General features: G+C 44.0%; 1 protein-coding gene across 1 annotated transcript in view; it reads right to left on the reverse strand.

The window, feature by feature from the left end:
* Positions 1-6,969: 6,969 nt before the first annotated feature.
* FAM13A (family with sequence similarity 13 member A) overlaps positions 6,970-21,751 on the reverse strand; it is a 306,916-nt gene continuing 292,134 nt past the window's right edge. Inside the window, exons 19-23 of the mRNA XM_065878125.1 lie at positions 17,991-18,086; positions 16,441-16,524; positions 10,449-10,645; positions 9,750-9,851; positions 6,970-7,096 (exon numbers count right to left, since the gene is read on the reverse strand). Coding sequence (XP_065734197.1) covers positions 6,970-7,096; positions 9,750-9,851; positions 10,449-10,645; positions 16,441-16,524; positions 17,991-18,086 — 606 coding nt within the window. The remainder of the gene's footprint in view (positions 7,097-9,749; positions 9,852-10,448; positions 10,646-16,440; positions 16,525-17,990; positions 18,087-21,751) is intronic.

Raw genomic sequence — 21,751 nt, forward strand, 5'->3', positions numbered from 1 at the left:
GGCACCCCGACTTTGCCCCCCTGGCGCTGATGAGGGAGTGGAGGATGACCCCAGGCCCCCTCCCAGTCTCAGCCTTGTCCACGGGCTTGGTGAAACATAGGGTGCTAATGAGGGGCTTGCCGAAATCAGAGCAGCTCTTCTCCCTGGGGTATGCTTCATTTTTAGTTGTTTAAAAATACAGCCTGAGGGCTTCCCTGGCGGCGCAGTGGTTGAGGGTCCGCCTGCCGATGCAGGGGACACGGGTTCAAGCCCTGGTCCGGGAAGATCCCACATGTCGCGGAGCAACTAAGCCCGTGCGTCACAACAAGAGAAGCCACCGAGATGAGAAGCCCGCACACGGCAACGAAGAGTAACCCCCGCTCACCACAACTAGACAAAGCCCACGCACAGCAACGAAGACCCAACACAGCCAAAAATAAATGAATTTATAAAAAAAGATTAAGAAAAAAGTAAAATAGATAAACAAGGACCTACTATCTACACAGGGAACTATATTCAATATCTTGTAATAACCTATAATGGAAAAGAATCTGAAAAAGTGTATATATATATATATAAAACTGAATCACTTTGCTATACACCCAGAACATTATAAATCAACTATACTTCAGTTAAAAAAAGTAACAGTTACAGAAAAATAACAATATCTCAAAATATCTTACCGAGAAGTACTCAGCGCTGTAGAACCAGAAGCACGACAAGGATTTCTCAGCATCTCTGAATTGCTTTTGAGAAATTAAAGGAAGATTCAAACGTGTGGAAGATATGAGTTTCAGAATTCACAGTAACATATGATTTAGACACACAAAGGCTCAGCTGAGACATGGAAGTCCAGAGGGCTCGGATTTGGTTCTTGCTGTGTTTTGCACCAGGCCGCGTTCCCCAGAAGATGGTGCACAACTCGGATCCACCCTGTGGTGCAAGCCTTACTGATGGAGAGGAGCAGTGAGAAGCAATGTCCACAAGCCCAGCTCCTGCCAAACCCCACTTGTCGGCCTGCCAGCCAGCATTCTGAAAATGCATTTGGGAATTTCTACTTTCAGCTTTTACTGAATATGAAATCCAACTGTGTATTTATAGCCTTGATAAGCTGACCCAGCTTAGGGATAACCCTGATACATTTTGTCTGACAAGATTCAGAATCCATTTCTAGAGGGGGTAATAATGAGGCCATTGAAAGGAGTGACGAGGACTGTCCTTCTCTCCCAACCTCCCTCAGTCGGTCCCTGTTCTGAAATTCCCATTGAGTTCGTCCATAGTGCTGCAAACTGATAGAGTAGGAGCAAAAACATTTCCAGGGGAGTGGGGGAGGCCATCTGGAGGGCCATCAGGCTTTTAAACAGGCTGTAGAAGCTGGTGTACTTGGGCCAGCATCACCTTCTGGTACTCAGAGGGGCGACAGCAAAACAGGACTTAAGAAAATGAAGGGTCGCTATATACTGCTTGCCACTTCTGCCTCAGTTTTATTACTCTGGACCCAGTGTTTCAAAAAGTAAGTTACTCAGGCGAGCTTCAGTGGTTTTTTTTGAAGTTATTTATTCCATTTATTTTATTTTTGGCTGTGTTGGGTCCTCGTTGCCGCACGTGGGCTTTTCTCCAGTTACTGCAAGCAGGGGCTACTCTTCCCTGTGGCACGTGGGCTTCTCACTGCAGTGGAGCCTCCCGTTGCGGAGCACGGGCTCTAGGCGCGTGGGCCTCAGTAGCTGCAGCACGCAGGCTCAGGAGTTGCGGCTCGCGGGCTCAGTAGTTGTGGCTCGCGGCTCCAGATCGCAGGCTCAGTAGTTGTGGCGCACGGGCTTTGTTGCTCCGCGGCACGTGGGATCTCCCTGGACCAGGGCTCAAACCCATGTCCCCCGCATTGGTAGGCGGATTCTCAGCCATTGCGCCACCAGGGAAGCCCGAGCTTCAGTTCTGACAGAACGCCAGGCCATTGTGCCGTCAGCAGTGCTGCGTCTTCATGCTCCGAAGTCAGACATCTTAGTTCAAATCCTGGTATTAGTACTGGGACAGGGTCCTTGCTCCAAGCCTTAATTTTTTTTTTTTTAATTTCATGTTTAGTGTACTCTGAACGTGTACTTGAGTCACTTCAGTCAGGCGTCTGTAACGCATGCAGCTTAAAGAACACCTGTGGGCCTAACCTCCACCGACCACGAGCTACTCACCTCACACAACCGCAACGTGCCTTTTCTTCCGTGTCGCAGTTTTCTGGTGGCCTCATTAGCTTCAGAGTAGTGAGTGGTTCACGTATTTGCCTGTGATGGCCTCCGAGACTTTGGAAATGTACTTAAACAGTTGTTTTTCTTAATGCCTTTCTTTCTGCACCCCTCCAGCCCCTTCCATTAATTGCTTCAAAGGCAGCCGAGCAGAGAGCACAAGCCTGTTTTCCTACTGCCCATCACGGGCATGTCTAGCTTGCACCCAGTCTGCTTCACCTTCCACTGCCCTCCCTGGAGACAGAATAACAAATCTCAATCCCCAGGAGGCTTCTGAGGAGCTCAGGGGAGCAGCGTGATTCCTGACATAGGGAAAGGTCAGACCCCACAGAGGGTTCAGTCACACGTTCCTGACGCTGTCAAAAAATTCAGGACATTCACAATTAAAAATATTTTATTTATGTTCATACAAAATACAGCCATGTACAAAAATGTACATAACATATTTTCATTCAGTTTACATTTTAAAAAAGGAACAACTAATTTCAAATACTTTCTGCTTACATGTCATGTAAACATTGTTCTGGGCCCATGTTATTTACTAAAACTGCATCCACTCTCGGAGACTTTCACGATGGTATAGGTGCTTTCAGATTGAGAGCTAGATCTGCTGAATCGATTTCTCAAGCTGCGCACGTGGCCACGACTGGCTGGATTCCAGACAAAATGAGATCCTCTAGAGACATACCTGCACTTGCATAGCAATATGTAGACGTATAGATTTCATTTTAGTACACATCTGTGTGTACCCGCAATTGACCTCAGCTTATCCACATACATCTGTTATGAGGGATCACGGTGGAAGAGTGTGGATGCCCCAAGGGCGCGATCTCTACTCTGGAAAGTGGCTGATGCCACGGCGCAGCGGCTGACACGCAGATCACCATCTCTTGGAGCTTGCTGTGTCAGCTGCCCTGTGAAGAAGTGCCAGCATGCACAAGTTCAGTACCTACAGACTGGAACACATGTTTAGCCTATCTTTTGACAAAATGTACTCTTCAGTAGATTTTGAGGGTCACGTGGGGAAAAAAAAAATAACAGAAGGGAATTAATCAAAGAAAAAGCAAGCACACTCGGCTTCTGCTAAACCCATGGCCTTCCGAGGAAACACTGCTTTAACGTTTTAGCCCAGTTTTGTCCCTCCCTATCGGTTTAACCAAGTGGATACTACGAAAGAATACCACAGAGGTGCTGACCTGGGTGCAGAAACTACCACTCCCCACCTCGGGAGAACCCCCCACCCCCCAGGATGCAGTGTGTCAGGAAGACCCGTCTTGAAAGCAAAACCAATTTAGACTACAACCAGATTTTCACAAGGCAGTTAAAAGAGATGATGGCGTTCAGCTATAAATATACCATCAAAGGTAGTGAGGAATACAGCCTTAAGAAATATACCCTTAAGAAAGATGGCATCTTCATGATCAGATTAAGAATCTCTTAAAAAATTCATCAACAAACTTTAAATTTTGATTTTCCTTATAAATCTGTGATCAGTTCTGGATACAGGGCTCAATTCTGTCTACTGAGAATTAGGCAGTCCCAGAAGGAACCGACTTAACTGGCACCATGGCTGCCCTTTGATTCTGATAATAAACTAAGCACAAGGCACAACCCTGAGGCACTTGTCCTGGGCTAGAAATGACACACCTGGGAGCAGGCACACCCTGTAACAGGCTCTTCTGCCACCACGCGAGTGTTGCATCAGGAGAAAGCCAGAATCACACTGACGTTGTATATAGAGGCATTGCCGATCCCTGCCTCGCCAATGAATAATAACCTTTTGACTTCCAACCAGCGACGAAAGCCAGCTACTTATCAGCTCACAATAAATTATAGCTAGCAATTAAAAAAAATAGTTCTCCAGCCTGAAATGTGATGTGTTCTGTCACGGGACTTTTCCCTGAATCGGAGATCACGGGGATCGTGCAGACTTCCTTCTACCAGCACCAAGACGAACTTTGGCTGTCCTGAAAAACTTCTCAGCGGGCCCTTATCCTAAACCTCGCACGTACCTGTCTAAAAAGGAAAATACGAACTCAACGCTTCAAAGATGAAATGCAGTAATGATGACATACTTAATATAAATATCTATTTCAAGGTCTGCTCCAGGCTAAAACACAATAAAGAGCAAATGCCTGGGAAATTACAAGCCTCTGCTATCTCTGATTCTCACAAGCGCACGGCCAAGTTTATTCGTGCTTTGCTTCTGCTTATCATTGTTATTACATACCCTTGACATTTATTTTGTTGGCATGTGCTCATAGACACACACACATTCCCCACAGAGCAAAGGAAAAACCGCAGTCCGGAGCATTCTGTGTTAAGCCAATTAAGACACTGCCTCTAGGGCCTTGAGACCCTGGGCTGCAAAAAATGGTTGCTATGGAAACAAATTTACCTCAGCATTTCTGGCAGAGCCAGAACCTATGGACTAACCTGTCTTCAGATAGAATCTCCTGTAAACAGGGCTTCCCTCCCTTAACTTGGGCACCATTCTAGGAAGTATATTATTGTAAATTACAAAGGAAAACATGACATTCCGTACACATTTTACTATAACTTGGTGTCTTCTTTTATTCAATCATACAAATTTGAGTGGGGATTCCTGAATCGATCTTTTACTTAATTTACCTTTGGCAGAAACAAGAGATTTCAAAACATTTAGTAGCTTCTCATTTATATAGCTTTTTCTCTTTTAAAGTTCTATAGCATATTAGTATTTTCAAAACAATACTCTTAGACAGATGTGCTTTGAAAGTTAACTGGTAATGATGTGATTTACATTATAGCTTATGTAAGAGATTACTTAAAAAGGACGAACTAGACGTAGTTCTTTTAAAAAATACAATTTTTGGTCATGTGAATGATTCATGTTCAGATTTCAAAAATAGAAACGTCCTAAAGTGCATCATTTTATTTATAATATAACTCCTTGAAATTATAGCAATCTGCAATGTAAACAGTAAGGCAAAGAATACCGAGCTATATCTATATTGCAGGATTATGTACCGTCTTTAAGTACGTGGATTCAACCAGGGCACTTTCAACATATAGCTCATGCTTTTGGATGATTATTTTTAAGAGCAAATTTAAAGGTATTCTTTTTCCCCTACTCCTGACTTCAATGATTTTCAACCGACAGAGAGCTGCTACTTCACTTCAACAATGGAAAATGCTGCTACAAATCCAATCTGACCAGACAGTTTCTCAAGAACCCATTTTGGAAACTGACAACTGATCAGGAAGGAGTTTTATCCTTGTTATTATTATTAAAGAAAGCAAAATGGTACCCTTTGCTGTCCTGTTCATCCCGCAACATTATCTTCAAAAGGCAGAGCCTGCTGAAACACCTTCTCTTGGCAACCAGCGGCTGGTGGGCAGACACCTGTGCTCAACCTCACAGAGCAGAAACGTGGGCCAGGATGGGCAGGCGGAACCAGGACCCACTTTCCTCAGCGCAAACACAGAAAGTCAAAAAGTAACAACAAATCACAAGATAACATCGGCACACTGGAGAGATGAATGATTTGGTGTCTTCAATTCCCTGGTCCCTCCAAAATGTCTAATATAGACAGTTTTGTGACACCGTCTTTGAAAAATAATCATCATTGGCTATACACCATTATTTTTTTTCTCTTTATACATGATCTTGAAAACAGTGTGATCTAGATTCTGTCTTAGGCTGAGCTGTCAGGGCTATACTTACCCTTCAGGAGATTTTTAGTGCAGGTTTACTTAAAAAAAAACGAAAAAAAAGTTAAAACTCTGGTAAGTACTCAGGAGGCTCCTTCTCTCTCACGATCCTCTACACTCAAGCTAAGAATTAAGCAAGACCCTTCTGTTCGGCTAGAGCCAAAACAAAACCAAACCCCAAATAGGCTGCTGGCCTCGCTCAGTGTTTGATGTTAAAATCTGAGGCTAATGAGTGCAGTCAACGTTCAGGAAAGGATTCTCCGGGCTCTTCACCGCTGCCTAATTTAAAAATCAGCACAAATATTAGCTACTTCTCTATCCCCTCTGTCCTCTGCAGATGGTCCAGCCCTAGTCAGGGATCACAGTTCTCTATCAGCTGAGCACGTCGTGAAGAAACACACGGTCAGAGAGAGGACTGCACGGCCATTCTGGGCAGACGCGGCTTCCATCCACCTGAGAGCGAAAGGGGAAGCGATTCACACGAGTGGGGAAAGGCGCAGCTCTGTGGAAAGGTCACGAGGATGGTCGAGGCAGCAAATAGGGCTCCAGTGCCGGTTCCCACTTGACTGGGTCCAAAGACAGCCCGTGCTCTCCTGGGCACCTGCACGGGACGTGCACGGCAAGTTCGCTCTCCAGAGTGAAGTCCTGAGCTGGTTTTTGCCACAGTCCGACAGGGAACAGGCTGCGTCCAGAGAAGAGCAGCGTGTATCCTCTGTAGGTGAGTGTGTCTCAGTGCGGTGATTCGTCGCTGCCAGTTGTCAGCGAAGCTTCCGCTACAGCGTCCGTGTGTGTCTGCGAGCGCTCGGGTGCACGGAGATCTCGACTTTCCCTTACACACCTCCTGCGTGGGGGCAGGTGGGCTCCTTCCACCTAGGCGGTGTCCAAGGCAGGCAGTGGAAACTGGAGACGATCCCAGTGGCCCAGAGGCAGGAGAGCTACTCTCTTTGTAGGTCCAGCTCCAAGGCTGCCTTCCAGTTTCTGCAGAGCTGCTATCTGCCAGGGGAGGTGGGGGGCACATTCACCCTGCATCCCCAGCCCCCTTGGCTCGGGTAGGGCTGCCTCCTCACACGGACTTGGAATCAGTGTCTCTCTTGCTGATAAGCACCTCCAGGAGCCTCAGTTTTGCCTTGATGTGCTTGTATTCGTTGTATTCTTCAGCCATAGAGGTGCGGTCTTCCTTCTGGACGTTTCTGACGGAAACAAAGGGAAAAGGGGCTGGTGATCACGTGCTGTCGCTTCTAGAGGCTACTGTTCCTCAGGTGGAGGATCACCCCACAGAATCAGTGTGGCCAAGCATCACTTGGTATCAAGACTGGAGCTGGGTTTAGACAAGCAGTGAAAGACAGCGTCCCCAGAAGGCACCATGCAACTGAGTTTCAGAGTTAATCTGGCATCTTGAAGAACGATGGGAAAGACTAAGAAATGTAGAAACTTTCTCTCTCTGCTGCCGCTACGTAAGAATTCATGCTACAAGTCTCCATACACTGAATCCTTTCCTTACACTTAATGCTTTCTCACTTTTATATACTTCACCTAATGAACCATTACATTTCTGATTAGTAATTGGTACACCCATAATTTACGGGTTTAAAGAAAACAGTTAATACTCCTACTTACTATAAAAATGTCTTGGAACTCAGCAACTGGATCACAGAATACTAATAAACCTTTATGGTTTACTGAGTAATTTTACATGTATACTTTTTATGTGCACACGTATTATACTTGAGAGCTGATTATAGGCTGAGCACCGTACTAAGTACTCTGAATCCATGATCTGATACAACCCGCAGGAGAACCTGACGAGATGCCGCCGTTACCCGCATCCTCAACCGGTACTGCCCTGCTTCTCATCTCACTTGGAAACGCACGTGTCAGACATTCAAATACCAGGCTTCCTTTACTCCTTATTAAAGTGCAAAAATGGGAAATGGGATAGCTTGGGGCTCATTTAATTTTGCTCAATGAACTGCTTTTATTCCTGCTTTGCCTGCTCAAGGAAAGGACCCTGGATGCTCCCAGGAGACGGCAGGGAAGGGGGCATCTGACCCTGGCCCCAGACGTGCCTTTGAGGGTCTTCACTTGCCTCATGGACGAAGTGATGGAACCAGATTCTGTGAAATCTGAAGTCCCTGACAGTTCTAAACTTGTATGATGATTACTGATTCCCATCAATTGTATTTTCTTAAAACTTGTGAAGGTTACATAATTATAGGATATCTGTGCATAATGTGACTATAAACAAATGGGAAAAAAAATGAGCAGACAAACCAAAAATATGTTTGGGAAGAAGACTGGAATGAAACACATCAAAACATTAATCCTTTGGTTTGTCTTTGGGTATTATTATCATTTTGGGTATTATTTCTTTTATCTATATTTTCTAAATATCCTACAGTTCATGGAGAAAGAAAAACAAATATTTAGGTATAAAAATTCATAAATCTTGGGCTTCCCTGGTGGCGCAGTGGTTGAGAGTCCGCCTGCCGATGCAGGGGACGCAGGTTCGTGCCCTGGTCCGGGAAGATCCCACATGCCGCAGAGCGGCTGGGCCCGTGGGCCATGGCCGCTGAGCCTGCGCGTAACGGGAGAGGCCACAACAGTGAGACGCCCGCGTACCGCAAAAAAAAAAAAAAACATAAATCTTGAGAAAGTCATTATAGGACAGATCCAAATCAGAGATCCCCCAAATAAATTTATACAATAATTGAAATAAACTGAAATATAGTACATTTTTAATGCCTAAGTTAATCTTTACGGTACTTTTATTTCCCAATACTTTTGAGAAGTATAAAAGGAGACTTAAAGAGAAACTGTATTTACACCGTTTAAATAATTTAGATTAAAACATTTTAAAATGATAAAACTTAACTCCAGTGTGAGAGATGGAGCTCTATTCCCTGCTCTAACCTGGTCTCATGCTGTGACTTGAGTCGGACATTCTGTGTGTGGTCACTTGCTAACAGGGGAGACTATCCCTCAGCATACTCTATGATGATGATTACAGTCTTAAAACTCACTGACGGGGGCTTCCCTGGTGGCTCAGTGGTTAAGAATCTGCCTGCCAATGCAGGGGACATGGGTTCGAGCCCTGGTCCGGGAAGATCCCACATGCCGCGGAGCAGCTAAGCCCGTGCGCCACAACTACTGAGCCTGCGCTCTAGAGCCTGCAAGCCACAACTACTGAAGCCCGTGCGCCTAGAGCCTGTGCTCCGCAACAAGAGAAGCCACCGCAATGAGAAGCCCTCACGCAGCAACGAACAACCAACGCAGCCAGAAATAAATAAATAAAATTTATAAAAAAAAATAAAAAGAATGTTAGGTGATAAAATGTATTTAAAAAAAAAAACTTCACTGGTGAAAGGCACTCTATCAGTCAGGAGGGCTTCTTGTTTCTTGTGTATTTCTCATTTGACTTGACAACTCTGCTTTTAAAATGAGCCTACAAACCAGCAAGACCTAGAGTGCCCCTTTCCTTATTTCTCCTTCAAGTTTATTAAGATTAAAAAAACAAAAACAGAAATCTAAACCAGTGCTGCCCACTAGAAACAGCTTTAAGCTGCTCATTTTCGATTAGAATTTGATATGACAGGTGAGTTTTGTAAATGTTAGCTGAATCTGTATCGGTCTTGGATATCATCCAAGGAGCACTTCTTCCTGAAGGGCCACACAAACCTCCCCACTTCCAGTAAGCCTCAAAGGGGCCCTGGGCACAAAACCAAGGGCCAGGTTACAGGAAAGCTGTAGGGTGGCTCCCACATGGGAGGCTTTGCACAGATGTGACACAGAAAAAAGAGGGCTGTGTGTGAGGTGGGGGAGGGGAAGGACAGCACACGCACTTACCTTCCATTTTGTCTGAAAAAATTGTCTTCAAAATCACGAAGTTTCTTTCGAACCCTTTTCTTTTCTTCTCTCATTTCCTGAAGGTGTTCCAAGAGTTCTGGTCTAAGAGGGGCAGAAGTATTTCAAGAAAATTGAGTTAAATCTGAAGAGTTGTAAACGTAAGGAATGTGCAACTCGATAGGAGTTGTGGAGAAAGGGAAAAGCATATAAATGCAGGAACTGTGCAAGGAGCTGAGGGTCACCAGAAATGGATGTTTTCCATCCCCTGGAAGCCAAAGCACACTGACGATAGATATGGCTTCTGGGGCTCCTGCGAGGCTCCTGCTACTTATGAATTCCTCAGGCTTGTGAACTCCCATGGCGCTTTGTCATATTTTGCTTAGAAAGAAAGAGATGACATCTGTGCTCGGTATGTATTAAATGGCGAGCTGTGGCGCACAGAACCACACAATGCCATTACAGAGACCTTGCGATTGTTTAAGCAAGATCTCAGATGCTCCCTCAGATAACACGGGATGAAGCATATAGAAACACTGAGCCAGAAGTTAAACAAACAAGCAAACCCTGTTTTATCCACATAGATGCACCCTAGGCAAGCCACTTACGTTTTGGCAGCCAATTTAAGTACAAAGGCTAAAATAACATTTCAGAAAATTATTTTCATCACAACATTCCAATACCACCACCGAAACCACATACATCGAAGCAGCATGGAGATTTGAAAGTCCGGTATCCTGGCTGCATTTTGATGGTATTTTATCATCCATCGGGGAAATAAAGCCGTCAGTGACATCTTCAAATTGGTCCAGAAAGCAACGTGCACTGAAATCGGTCTTCAGGGTGACGGTGAACTCCGGCTTTGTGCTGCTATCGTCTTCTGAGCCCTCCTCTTCTTCCTGGAGATACACAGCAACCCCAGTAAAAATTGGGTCACTTTTTCGGGCCCTCTTTCATTACAGGTATCACTTCACGATCATTTAATTATCCAGACCCCATATAGTTCCTTCCATATAGCTACATTTAGCAACACACGTGTACATGATGGATACATTATTGAATATCTATATGTACACAGTAAATAAGACAAACACTAAACACAGCTACTCAATAGGGAAAAAAGCTGTAAAAAAAATTAGTATACAGCACAATTAACAGTTGTCAAGGCCGAGGGTAGGAAGGAACAATTATCACAATTTATACCCTAAATCAAAAGAAGCAAATAGATTTAAACATTCTCAGCTCTGTGACAATACCTAAAAAAAAAATCCACCACCAGAAATCAGTGCTTTAAAGATTCTATTAGTTATGTGTCTCAGAATTTTTTTAAGCTGTGAGGATTTTTCAGAAATTCAACAATACGGGCTTTCTATTTAAAAGTTGAGATTATGAAATATTTGTGGTTGCTTGATGCACAAAATTTTAGGAAGCTTTTGAGAAGATCAAAACATTTATCTTTCCATGATCAGAATCATAAAACTTATGTTTTTTCAGAGTTTCCAAGGACCACAGCTGTATTTTTCAGCATTCAAGATTCTAAGAAAAGTGTGATATTCTCTGTCTTGATAAAAATGCAATTAGAAAAATGAGGTCAACTTAGTTTTCTAAGAGAATGTCTTAGTGCCAATTTAAAGCTATGTGATTCTAAGAAATGATATCAGAGTCTGAAAGAAAGATTTTCTTTTTCTTTTTTTTTTTTTTTTTGCGGTACGCGGGCCTCTCACCGCTGTGGCCTCTCGCGCTGCGGAGCACAGGCTCCGGATGCGCAGGCTCAGCGGCCATGGCTCACGGGCCCAGCCGCTCCGCAGCACGTGGGATCCTCCCGGACCGGGGCACGAACCCGCGTCCCCTGCATCGGCAGGCGGACTCCCAACCACTGCACCACCAGGGAAGCCCAAAGAAAGATTTTTTAAAAAGTAATTTACTGCCAAAATGTACAGTCAGGCCAGAAAAGAATATCCTAATATCTCGAGAAATTAAACAACTGGTTAGACCTTCAGCTACATGAACAACAGGATTGTAACATCAGTTGTTAGTTCAACCAAGTGGCTTCAGGGCCACTGCAGCCAATGACTCTCAGGAGGCAGGAGGAACCCCTGCTCACAGGTAAAGTACAGGATTCAAACTGTCCGTGGTAGATTTTCTTACCATAAAGTGTGGTATGTTTATAATGGTGCCTCTGAAGAGAAAAAAATGTGAATAAAGAAACAAACAAGTAGGCAAAACAAAAGGACCAGTACATAACTACAATGAAACTACTGTTACAAAGGCATGAAGGTAAAGTTGGCAAAAAACTAGGTGACCTTTCCAGATTCTTTTTGCTGGGACTTCACATCTTCAATCTCTTTTCTTGATCCATGGAAGTAAAAGCTTCATTATTAATTTTTAAAAAATTAAAACCACTTTTAAATTCACAGAGGAAAAGTGGCTTTTAAATCAATAGTTTAAAAGTTTCTCTTTTTTATAAGATGAAGTGGCAAGTCCCATCTACATCATTTACATAAGAATTGAGATAATGCATGTTGAGTACCTGAGCAGGTACACCGGGCACACGGGCAGAGCTACTCAGCCTCTGCCCACCTCCCCTTCCTGGATGAGGAGACCAGGTGGGACCACCTGACTATAAACTCCATGGAAGAGGGATGGATTTGGGCCTCTCTGTTCACTGCTGTTCCCAGAGCTCAGCCAATGCCTGCCTATATTAGGTGTTCAATAATGTCTCTTAGTCCAGTAATTCAGCTTTAAAAGAGAAATACAAATGACTATTAGGAGGTTATTAAAGCCCGAGATAGCAAGAAATGAAGTTAGGGGTCTAAGCCTTGTCAATTATATCCCAAGGTCCTGAGAGAACTTCAGAACGGGAGACTGTGTCTTGCACATCCTGAGAACTCAGTGTTTTTTGAAGACGAAGCTACACAAAGCTATTCTCAGTAAGCTGTGAAAAACACAGGGAAAAAGAAACAGCAAAACAGATCTTCAGATTGTAAGACCATCAGGTCGTTGTGGATACTGAGTAGCTTCTAGAAGGAATCAGTGTCCAGATAACATATGAGCAACTGAAAAGGAATCAGGGATCAACAGTGACCAGCACTGGCTTCTTGTACACAAATCAGAAAAACTAACCATCTTCTCTTTTGTGATAGGATTGGGATAATATCTGGATTTCAGTAAAGAACGAGGCAGGCTGATTTGTGTGAGCATTTATGCAGAGTGCGGCTGCAGTGCTGAGGTGAACCTGCAGGGGAGCCTCTCGCAGGCTCTTTACCTGACCCATCCTTACTCAGTATCTAGCAGTCACCTGGATAAGGCGCCAAAGATATTCACAAAATGCGTAGGTAACACAGTGGGTAGCGATATCTGGGTGTGCTGGAATATAAAGTCTAGATGTAATCTATTTCATAAGGCTAGCACAGAAGTATGAAAAGTAACAAACTGGAAAAATTCAAGGTCCTGTAATTAGATTAGGAAAAAAAAAGTGGACACACAGACACTAAGCAATCCTTGGAAAAGGAAGCTGGGGGTTGCATAAATCAACAGTTAGGCAGGGCGACAAGCCGTGGTTCTCAGCTGGGGGCAGGTTTGCCCCCTAGGGGACCTTTGGCAATGTCTGAAGGCATTTTTGGTCGTCACACTGGGGAGGGATGGAGGCCAGTGGGTGGAGGCCAGCCCTCCACGACAAAGAGTTACCTGGCCCAAATGCCTGCAGTGCTGAGGTTGAGACATCCTGCCTTAGAAAGACTAAGAGGAACTTACAGCACATTGACAGTCACGTAGGCACAGACTCCGAGAACTGAAGGGCCTCGGTCATCTAGAGCAAGGTCACGACTAGTCCTCGGTCCACTGTCGGGCTGGTTAAACCACATCTAGAATAACGTTCAGTTCTGGGTATCAGTTTTTAAGAGGGATACAGAGAGACTGGTGTAGAGCGCAGAGCCACTGCACTGCTGGACAGTCCGGAGCCCACATCACATGAGAAAAGCGTAAGAGGAACCTGGAGAAAAAATGTTCACAGGGTGTGGGTGGCAGTGGGCAGGGCAGGTGACTGTAAATACGCAAAGTGCTCTCAAGGAGAAAGCTGTATGCTCAGTCCATGCTGCTCCAGAGGCAAAACTAGGCCTGTAAGTAGAAAGTCATACAATCATAACCGTGAATACTATAGGCTAATTATTTCATTAATTATATCTTATAGTTATTAAACTTATACATTCTAAAATTATATAATTACTATATTGTGTTAGATAATTTTTCAAACGATAAGCTATAAAACTAATAACATAAATTTTTAGCTCTTGTAGATGCTTAGCCCGTGTAACGAGTGACCTTACTCTCTTCATTGCTGTAGACGTCTCAAGTTTGAGGGTGGAATAACTTCTTAGGGACGGTGTCTCTATTTTGTCAGAGAAGTTTTAGAGGAAACTCTTACGTTGGATCAGAGAACGGACTAGGTGATCTGTAGGATTTGGGGGGCTAGAAGTTCTAGGGCTTCAGAACTTGAGCTGGCTCTCTTTCACACACAGCTGGTGTCTTCCCAGAAGCATTAAAAATCAGGGATGGTTTTCAAAGAAACCATTTAGATACAATCTTCTTATTCTGCGCACACAGCAAATTCTAAATTCTAACCGAATTTCTGAGAATTAGTACAGCCCAAATACATGCTGATAAACCTGGCCAACTGGGACAAAATGAACTAAAAGACAACACCATTTGTGAGAGCAATGTAATAATTGCAAAATTATCTGAAATGCTGACCATCGTGAGGGCCAGTGGCCAAAACACAGTTGTGAAAAAAATAAACTAAGCTAAAGGATAAGATTTGGAGGAACAACTTTCAAAAAGAGCATCCTTCCTGTATCTTCCATTCGTTTCATGAGGCAATTATCAAGTGTCATGTTTCGGATGTGTTTAAGAACACATTTTTATCTAGGAATAGTTTTAGCGCACGCTTCTAAGAGAAATATGCTCATTTTCATGCACACGCTTGCCCAGATTTCTTCAATTACGGTGTTTTAATTCTTGTGTGAAATTACCAGCTAGATAAAATTTGTCTTCTCTGATCAACATCGAGTCTTATTGTAAGAAAATAGCTCTAATTTTGAAGATACGGTGTAGCATATTTGCCTAAATTTCACATCTACAGCATTTTTACAAAACAAGTTCTGTTTAAACAATATGAATAGTGAGCACGATCACTGCCTAACACCTTAAAGTGAGGTCTGTGAAGTAGTTAAGACCCTTGGGAGGTAAGAAAAGGAAGAGAGTGAAGAGAAGAGAAGGCTTTGTAGCTTCCGGTTCCTTACCTCAGTTACAGTGGAGACAATCAGGCAAGAAAATGGAGCCGTTCTCAACTGGTGTCCCTCCGTGGGAACGAGGCCCCCGTATTTTGAAATAATCGTTCCTAACTACAGTAAATAAACGACACCCCAGGCTTGGGGTTGCCACAGGAATATGACAAGTGAAACTCTTAACACTCACTTCCACGTGGGGTTTTACTCCCGCTTCTGACTTAACTGCTAAATAACAATCATCAAGTTTTTAAAAAGATTGACTTTGATTTTTCATTTCTAGAGCCCTGTACAAGGCAGTCAGTGTGTTTAGCTGTCCAGAAATAAAAATATGAAAGAGGCTGATCCTAGTCTAGGCCAGTTAGGTCCCTACAGATCTATGGGCACAGATGGTTCCTCCCATTTCAGCAAAAGTAGCCACCAAGGACAAGGATTATCTGTACAAAATCCATGATTACTACTGGTGGAAAAAACCAGAGCGCACGTTCTAGTGACTGCTGGTCACAGCACTACATTCACAGATCAAGAACAGATTATAAAATTAGCACCAAGGACTAAATGTGCCGGGGGAAGGCGAGAGGAAAGGAGAGTGGATGAAACTGTACCCACATATCTGTCAAAGACAACTAAGATATTTGTCTATAAAATGATAATTTTTTGTGTGTGCTACGTACACCGCCTTCGTTAATTTTGGTTTCGCTATAAACTTAGTAAGTGAGAGTTTTTTTTTTAAGTTACCCAATGAGTTAATTTAACAAAATTTTGGAGTACAGAACATCCATTCCTCAAATAGGGGGAAAGAAACAAAACAAAAAACATTTTGAAAACAAAACAAAAATCCCTGCAAGCAAAGTAAAAACCAACCAAACAACAACAAACAAAACAAAACAAAACAAAACACAACACAACAGTGAGGGAAAGAAATGAAACCAAGGAGATCAGCCGGTCTATAACAAATAAACAGCCGGTCTATAACAAACAAAAGAGGACTGCTCAAAGTTGGTTAGAAGCAGCTACTGATTTTTTTTTCTAAATTTATTTAGTTCTATTTATTTATTTTTAACATCTTTACTGGAGTATAATTGCTTTATAATGGTGTGCTAGTTTCTGCTGTATAACAAGTGAATCAGCTATACATGTACATATCTCCCCATATCTCTTCCCTCTTGTGTCTCCCTCCCTCCCACCCTCCCTATCCCACCCCTCTAGGGGGTCACAAAGCACCAAGCTGATCTCCCTGTGCTATGTGGCAGCTACTGACTTTTAGGGATGGCTGCAGGAAGCCATCACCAAAGGGCCCGATCACAGCGGCTTTCCATCCACAGGAGGGAGAGAGGGAGAGAGGGAGAGAGGGAAGGAGGGAGAGGCACTGCTGCGGATGTAGCAAGCGGTTAGCAGCTGGGGGTCTTCACCTTTATCTCCTTGAAGAAGGAAGCAGTTTCGCCCTCGATAATTGGCTGCAGCAAAGGGCTTCTCCGCTTGCTGGAAGGGGAACCCTGCGACAGGCGTTAATAGGCAGGTTACACGGAGAACTTCTTTCCCCATCCCCTTCTGACTCACAAGTATTTACTTCTGCCTTTTAACTACAGACTTGAACCCCTCCCCGCCAAGAAGTCCCAGGAAAACCAGACACAACTGAAGCTCTTGTCCAAGTTGCTGCTTCACTTCGGAGCTCTCCCCGACCCCCACCCACAGAGGCCACATGAAAGCAAGGACGGCACACGAGTATGTTAACCACACACGCAGAAAAAACCTGAGGAGCACCTGCCTCCCGCCTTTCCTCCTAGTCACCATAACTTCCATAACAACTAATGATAACGTAAGCTCATCAGGCGATGCAAAGGTTATCAACAGAGGCGATACAGTCACCCCACTGAGGGACACTAAGGACCCCTGACTGGGGAATAAAAAGGACTTCTTAGATTTAATCCTTTTGTTGCTTAGGTTACTGATTTATTCTGTAGAAAACGTCTAGAAAGGTAGCTTTCTTCAAACACACCTGCCTGAGGTCTCTGGACCCTGCCCCATTAAATATGAACAAACATACTGTTAAAAGACATAAAGACTGCATCTTGGGCCTAGAAATAAACAAGGAGATTTAAAGGCGTAACAGAAGAGCAGCAGCTGAGAACACACATTTCAGCAACAACATGAAAGCGAGGCCGTGCCTGCTTACTACAGAGCCTACAGGCCAGCAGAGGAACCCTCAGGATCCCCGAGGTGGGCGCTACGACAGAGGCAAAGGGTCCCCACGAGACGGACAGGGCAGAAACACTGCCCTCGCAGCAGGGCTGGGATCGGGGGTGGGGCAGGCTGGCCAGCGCCCGAAAGGGTTTCCTCGAGCTGAGCGCCAGTCGCTGTTCCCTACTCCTGACAAAGTCCCAATTCAGAGGCCCAAAGCAGTGAAGTCCAAGGGCGGTGGCCACTGAGCACAGTTCACAGTCGTTAGCTGCCCTCCCTTTTCTTCCACCTCACACTTTCCTACATCCTCCAAAAAGAGCAGGGTCCCTCTCCTGAGTGCCTTAGAAGCTCTCTCCCTGGACTTGATTCCAGCAGGGCTGACCCATCTCTTGGAGGTGGAGAGAAGACTATTAAGAGAGGCCGATAGGACTCTTTGTAGCGGGGCCCTGGCGAGGGCACAGCCCCGTCCTCTCGGTGCTCCGTCTCTGAGGAAAGCGTGGGAAAGCTGGCCCAGCACGTGTCAGATGGATGCATACGGCCAAAGCATATCCCCAAGAGGGAAAACAAATCTCTGTCGGCCTCAGATTTACTCATTTTTGGCAAACGTAGCCTCAGAAGTCTTTGGTACATTATTCAACCCTCAAGCTTAGGGGCCATGGATATTAATGGCAGGTTCAACTATGAGAGACTCTTCTTTCATGAGAAGGCAAGTTGGGGCCCAAGTAATACAGCCAGGGCCCACTGGGCCAGGTAACTGACAACCGGGCCGCGGTGTACTCACAATGATGGGGACGGTGCTGGCTCGCGACAGGATCTGTTTGACCAGGCGGTACCTGTCGTACAACGGCTTCATAACCTGCCGCTCATTCTTGCTCACCTGAAATGCAAGAAGAGAAGAGCTGAAAAGCCTGTTCCTGGTGGCCAGGCTGGCCGAGCACGCTCCGGGCCGAGAGAAAGTACAGGTGATGCAGCTGAAGACCCACCAGTCTTGCAAAATTTACTAGACGGATAACATGAATCAGTGAATATTTAAAATATCTACTTCAGCTGTAGATCATTGGAAATCACTCCCTCAGCAGTACTGCTTTTCTTCAATCAAAACTATGATCACTATTAATTATTAGTTCCCTATGTAAAACTCTTGAAGGTTGAGAGTTCCCAGACGATTCACTATTTTCTAGGTCCAGGGAAGAAGAAAGCATGTGTTTCTATTATACTACTTACCATGCAGGTCTGTAATCATTTTAAAAAAATGTGTCTTTCTTGGGCTTCCCTGGTGGCACAGTGGTTGAGAGTCCGCCTGCCGATGCAGGGGACGCGGGTTCGTGCCCCGGTCCGGGAAGACCCCACGTGCCGCGGAGCGGCTGGGCCCGTGAGCCATGGCCGCTGAGCCTGCGCGTCCGGAGCCTGTGCTCCGCAACGGGAGAGGCCGCAACAGTGAGAGGCCCGCATACCACAAAAAAACAAAAAACAAAAAACAAAATGTCTTTCTTCCCCCTGGAATTGTTGTGTTTTTAGGGACAAATTCTGGCAAACAGTAGGTATTCAAGGAACATATGCCCATAGAATACATGGACTGATTCATCTCTGTGGCCCTAAAATCTGGCACGGGGCTCAAAAATGTTTACAGGACTGACTCTACAGGCAGTGGGGAGAAATCAAGCTCAAACACCTGGCATAGCCCTTCATTACCTGCTGCTTCTCATCATCATTCTCATAACTCAAGCTCCAGAGAGAAACTAGTTTGTGTCACACCTCCTTGTCTAGTTCCCTCTGTCCTGGAATGGCCTCCTCACTGCTCTTTGGTTTGGCAAATTCCAGATCAAGAGCCAGCTCCCACTCCTGGGCAGGCTTTTTCCGACATGCCCCTCTCTGGGAGACCTGCTCATCCTCCCCTGCGTGTCACCTACCGCAACCTATGCGTGCCTTGTAATTCACATATGCTTTGCTATAGACAGAACATTCGTGTCCACTCACTCCCCCGTCCCCACTCCAAATGCATACGCTGAAAAGGAATCCCCGATGTGACGGTATTTGGAAGTGGGGCCTTTGGGAGGCAATTAGGTCATGAGGATGGAGCCCTCATGAATGGGATTAGTGCCCTTATAAAAGAGACCCCAGAGAGATCCCTCACTCCTCCTGCCATGAGACGACAGCGAAAAGATAGCTGTCTATGAACTGGGAAGTCGGCCCTCCCTAAACACCAGCACCTTAATCCTGGACTTCCAGCCTCCAGGACTGTAAATTTCTATCTTGTATAAGCCATCCAGTCTACGGTATTATAGCAGTCCTAATGGATGATATATTTTTATACTCTCTAGTAACTATTTGTTGACACGTCTGTCTTCTCTGTAGACTATAAGCCCCTTGACACCAGGAGTTTGTGTTTTTGTACCCCGGTAACTATTTCAGTGCCTGACGTGATAAAAGTATTCCATAAATATCTGTAAAATGAGTGAATGAATATTTCAAATATAAATAGGTATGCCAAATTCATAAATATGCATTTGTTTACTTAAACGGAGTAAGAGATAAAGTATCTTTGTTTCAAGTTTGCTGTTGGTCTTCTGCATTTTATTTCTACTGTACACATAAGGCAAGGGTTACAGAGGTAAGGAAGGGCAAACAGTATTCGCTTTGACCATTTCTCTTATGGGCCTTTTGGGCCTTCAGCTTTGAAGACAGTTCTACATTACGCATGAATTGATTATCCTTTGTTGCCTTTTTTATTTGCCTTTCCCAAAGTGATCAACAATAAGTGAACTTTGGATAAACTTGTTAGAATACTGCCATTATGCAAAGACATCTTGAGGATTTATCTTCTGTCATCAGCAATAACGATAATCACTTCTTTCTATCTCTTCCTGTTACCAAAATATCAAGAGGTGGCATTTTCTTGCTTTTACTATCTACCATATAGGAAGGAGTTTTAAATTTGGTATTTCATAAAAGATGAGCGTCAGAACTGGAGGGGAACACAGGAATTATTTCATACAAAAAAAGAGTGAGGCTAGAACCACAGGCATCACTACTACATACCTACCACAATGGCTGACATGAAAGACAGACCGTGTCAAGTGTCAGAAAGAATGCTGAGAAACTGGAATTCTCTCTCAGTGCTGGCAAGGGTGGAACACTTTGGAAAACTATTTGGCAGTATCTCCTAAAGCTAAACATATGACTCATCAATTCCGCTCTTAAGTACACAGCAAACAAGTGTGGTCTTAAGTTCAACAAAAGACATTCATAAGAATGTTCATAACAGCACTATTTATAAGAACCCCAAACTGGAAACCATTCATATGCCCAAGAGTAGAACAAACAAGTTCCAAAATTGAATACTACACAGCCACAAACATGAATGGACACAACTATATGCAACATCATGGATTAACCTCACAGAAATAAAGCCAAGGAAAACAAGCCAGACACCTGAGAATACATACTGTAAAGTTCTAATTATACAAAGTTCAAAAATAAGCAAATCAAATGTATAACGTTAGAAGTCAAGAGAATGACTCTTGTGGGTGGGGTGGAAGGTCATGGTATTGACTGGAAGGGGACATGAGAAGGTCTTCCAGAGGGCAGGCCACATTTCTTGATCAGGATGTTGGTTACGTGGATTTGTCTACTTTGTGAAAACTCATCAACATATATATTTATAATTCGGGCTCTTTTCTGTATTCATGTTATACTTCAACAGAAGCTCACCAGTAGCCACAAATAAGTGTGAGGAATAGAAATAAATGACTTGTACAACCACACATGTAAAACGACAAAATTTAGTACTGGAACACATGAAATGATTTTTTTTTTTTTTTTAACTACAAGATGTATTCATTAAATGTATTGCAGATGAGATTAAGGCACATCCTAATTTTCAACCCATGACAAATATTATGTAAGATGTAAGATTATGTAAGATAAAAGACCACGTCTTTTGGTCACAGATGTTTAGTGACCAAAAGACGTGCGAAAAGTAAGAGTAATAAGGAGCCAACAATTCCCCATTGCAGACTAGCATCCTATTACTACATCTGACCGTAGAACAAAATGGGTTTGAACTACACGGGTTCACTTACACGCGGACTTATTTTCAATAGTAAATACTACATTACTACACCGTCTACTACATGGTTGCATCCATGGATTCGGAGCCTCAGATATGGTGGAACCATGGATACAGAGGGCCGGCTCTAAGTTATACTGAGATTTTCGACTATGCTGAGGGTTGAACAATGCCTAACTCCCGAATTATTCAAGGGTCAACTGTAGAGACATCTTTGGATTATAAAAGGAGACTTTGGATTTTGGAAGGAGACTTAATGCTAAAATCAGCCAGACATGGCAAATGTGACAGAATCAATTTCCTTTCTAACTCTTTGTTCGAAAACCTAATTTTCTAGTTAGAGTAGATGAAGAGGATAAGCTGGCTTATATGTATGTGGCTTGTAATGCTGATATTTAGATTTTCTATGAATTGCTCATTTTAAAAATGAATGACCCTCAGAACTAATCACCTGTGAGAGATCTGATGAGATC

The sequence above is a fragment of the Phocoena phocoena genome, chromosome 5 (genome assembly GCF_963924675.1).
Source record: "Phocoena phocoena chromosome 5, mPhoPho1.1, whole genome shotgun sequence".
In the NCBI taxonomy this organism is placed as follows: domain Eukaryota; kingdom Metazoa; phylum Chordata; class Mammalia; order Artiodactyla; family Phocoenidae; genus Phocoena; species Phocoena phocoena.